Raw genomic sequence first — 3,420 nt, 5'->3', positions numbered from 1 at the left:
TTTTCTTGTTGTTTTGTTTTGTTTTTGTTTTGTTTTTTTATTCTGATCCCTTGGCCTCATTTATTTTTCTTGTTTTTGTTTTTGTTTTTTATTCTGATCATCACCCCCCCACCCCCCACCCCCCTGTGTGCGTTTATTTATCTGTAGTTTTCTGCTTTTTACTGTAGTTTGTTGTTTTTCTTGTTTTGTTTTGTTTTTGTTTTTGATTTTTTATTCTGATCATCACCCCCCACCCCCGTGTGTGTATGTATTTGTCTGTAGTTTTCTACTTTTTACTGTAGTTTGTTCACACACGAACGCGCTTACGGTAATACGCACTACATGAATATGCGTACGTGAGTATCAACATCCCGAAAACCTTTTTTTTTTTCTCTCTCTCTCTCTCTCTCTCTCTCTCTCTCTCTCTCTCTCTCTCTCTCTCTCTCTCTCTCTCTCTCTCTCTCTCTCTCTCTCTCTCTCTCTCCAGCACTTCCCCAATTTCACCATTCGCAACACGGGCAAGAATTTGTTCGTTCTTGCATCCAGACACGCATTTGAACGTACGTAAGAACACGTATATGAACAGGGGGGGGGGAACATTACGAATATGCGTTTTCGTTCCTAATGCGTGCTGGTGTTCCTTCGACGGAGAGGAAACGGCGATCGTGGGTGGGGGGTGGGGGTGAGGGGGGTGTCACGGTCGCACCTCTTTTTTTTCACCCCATCCCACCTCCTCCTCCCCCTCTCTCCCTCCCCAGCCCTCCTGTCTCCCGTCCTTCGTCGTGACACCTTCCTTCGTAGGCAAGACTCTATAAGCCTGAAGACAAAGACATTAAGAGTTTTTTTCTTTCTTTCTTTCTTTTTTTTCTTTTTTGAGAAGCTGAACAGCAGATTGAGTTCTGGGACTTGAAGGAAATACTTAAGTTGTTTACATTGGCAGGTTGTTTAAGTTCGCGCATGTACAGAGACGGTCTGTATAGACGAAGGAAAGAGAGTGCGCGAGTGAGAGAAATACAGACAGACAGACAGAGAGAAGGGGGGAAGACAGAGAGAGAAGGAGACAGAGACAGAGGAAGATAGATAGAGAGGGGGTAATAGAGAGAGAGGAAGATAGAGTGATATACATTTAGGAGATTATTTGGAGACATTGATTACTTGACCATTCCCAAGGCCCACTACAGGTTGGTTTTGTTGTGGTCGAGGAGGAACGCGAACAACCTCTCGTGGAAATGAGATTGCTGAGCCGTCTGTTGTTGTATCATAGGCATCATCTGCTTCATCAAGTAGTATTTGTAGCAGATCTTTTATTTCTCCGTTGGTCTCCTGTTTGCCCTGCTGCAGTGAGGGCTGGGGTGCGGCTGGTGGTGGAGCTGGTGCCGATGCTGATGCTGGAGCTGGTGCTGAATCTGGTGCCGTTGCTGGTACAGAAGACGGTGCTCGGGTTGGAGCTGCAATTGGGGCTGGAGCTGGTACTGGTGCTTGAGTTGATGGGCTGTTGCTCCTGTTGGTTGTTGGTACTGTGGCCGGCGCCATGTCTTGCATTGCGGGGGCCATCACTGTTGACCTCTGCAGTTGTGGGAATTCCCCCACATCTGCTGGGAGGGACTTCTTCTAGGGAAAGGGCTGCCTGCTTTCTTGACTGTTTATCTTCCTATCCTTTGGATAGTATGCGGCCAGTAGAGAATTAGCATTATGCTCTTGTCGGCAGGAACATTTCTCCCTTCGGAAATATTTTCTTCACACAGAACTATCATTAGAAAGAGCGCAGTATCGGCACCGTGGCGCGTCTGGAGGACATGCACGTGCTCCATGTCCCCACTTTGAGCAAATAGAACAAAATGGGGTCAGGGATTTGTAGATGGCACACACTGAGTGGCATGCCCTCAGCCGTTTTAATAGATTTGGGGACTACCTCCTCCTCATACGTCATGATGACTCTCTGGGTCATCACTCCCTTAACTTTCATACGTTTTGCATGAATGGCGCTGTCATTGTAGGTTGCCATTCCATCCGTTTCAATTTCCTTTGGAACATCGAACACAATGACATTCGTACATTTTCCTTTCCCGAAAACCTTTGCTCTTTTCCAGCACTTCCCCATTTGCACCAGTCGTAATACGGGCAAGAATTTGTTCGTTCTTGTATCTTGCATATGCAATATTTTCCCCAATTTTTAGCTCTATTGACCCGTGTGTTTTATTGTAAGGGTCCATTTTTAATGTCGATATTTATCGCCGTGCGTGTGAAGTTCTGTGTCCGGTCTGAAGTGCGCACACAGGTGTCCGGGGGGGGGGGGGGCGTGGGGGGGCTGACCTCCAATCAAGCAGATAACAGCCTCTTTGCTTTTTTAACCAAGAGGTCTCGTCAACGCAACAACCCGCGCTTATGAACTGCTGTTGGTCCCGAGACGCACATTCTTCGCTGTGGAGCAAGAAGACACTTATTTGAAGTTCTGTGTCCGGTCTGAAGTGCGCACACAGGTATCCGGGGGTGGGGTGGGGGGGGGGCGTGACCTCCAATGAAGCAGATAAATGCCTCTTTGCTTTTTTTTCTCGTTCTTTCAATTGTCCTACCAATGCCCTCCTTATTTGAGGATATCGTATCTCCCCTCTGTTTCTATGCGTTGGGTTGTGGCCATCCAAACAGGGGGGGCGCGGTCACTGCTCGACCACGCGGAGGCTGACCTGAGTGCCTGTCCTTTGAACGTAAACAGCGACGCACACGGGTCGCCTACGGTGCCTCACAGCTCATCTATGTGTGCGTAGGATCTTTCACTTTTAATTTGACTTAATTCTTTGTATCGCTTTCGAACTTATGATTATTTGGGCTTTGGTAATCACATGATCAGGACACAACTGACAGGTCCGTGAACACCTGATTGTCAAGGTAACACAGATCCATTAAGGATAGGTCACAAGGTCACGTGAGAGCACTATACACGTCCATATACTGTGGTGTAGTGACGTTAACTGGGAGAGAGAGAGAGAGAGAGAGAGAGAGAGAGAGAGAGAGAGAGAGAGAGAGAGAGAGAGAGAGAGAGAGAGAGAGAGAGAGACCGAGAGCAGAGAGACAAAGAAAGACAGACAGACAGACAGAGAGAGCAGAGAGCAGAGAGACAAAGAAAGACAGACAGAGAGAGAGAGAGAACGAAAACAGAGAAAAAGAGAGAGGGAAAAAAGAAAACGCAAGAGAGGAAGTGAGATTATAGAAAAAAAAGAAAAAAAGAATAGTAGAGAGCGGAGGAATGTTGCTAGGCAGCAGAATATCACGTTCAGAAAGATGATCCAACATTGCACTGCAACAAGACGGAGAAGGGCTGGTGTTGCATGACGATCCTTAGGAGGTCAAGGTCGAAAGGGGTTCACATGTATGGGGTCTTTTGGGGGGGGGGTCAGATTTTAGAGCCGTGTTTATGGTCTTTTTATTATTGTTATTATTTTT

General features: G+C 46.9%; 1 protein-coding gene across 1 annotated transcript; it reads right to left on the bottom strand.

The window, feature by feature from the left end:
- Positions 1-1,113: 1,113 nt before the first annotated feature.
- On the bottom strand, positions 1,114-1,533 carry LOC138865874 (cyclin-dependent kinase inhibitor 1C-like). The gene has a single exon (XM_070137223.1). The coding sequence runs from the start codon at positions 1,531-1,533 to the stop codon at positions 1,114-1,116; it is 420 nt and encodes a 139-aa protein (XP_069993324.1).
- Between the last annotated feature and the right edge of the window lie 1,887 nt (positions 1,534-3,420).

The sequence above is a fragment of the Penaeus vannamei genome, chromosome 22, assembly GCF_042767895.1.
Source record: "Penaeus vannamei isolate JL-2024 chromosome 22, ASM4276789v1, whole genome shotgun sequence".
Taxonomy (NCBI): domain Eukaryota; kingdom Metazoa; phylum Arthropoda; class Malacostraca; order Decapoda; family Penaeidae; genus Penaeus; species Penaeus vannamei.
Note: the sequence above shows the minus strand (reverse complement) of the source record. Positions and strands in the feature narration are given on the sequence as shown.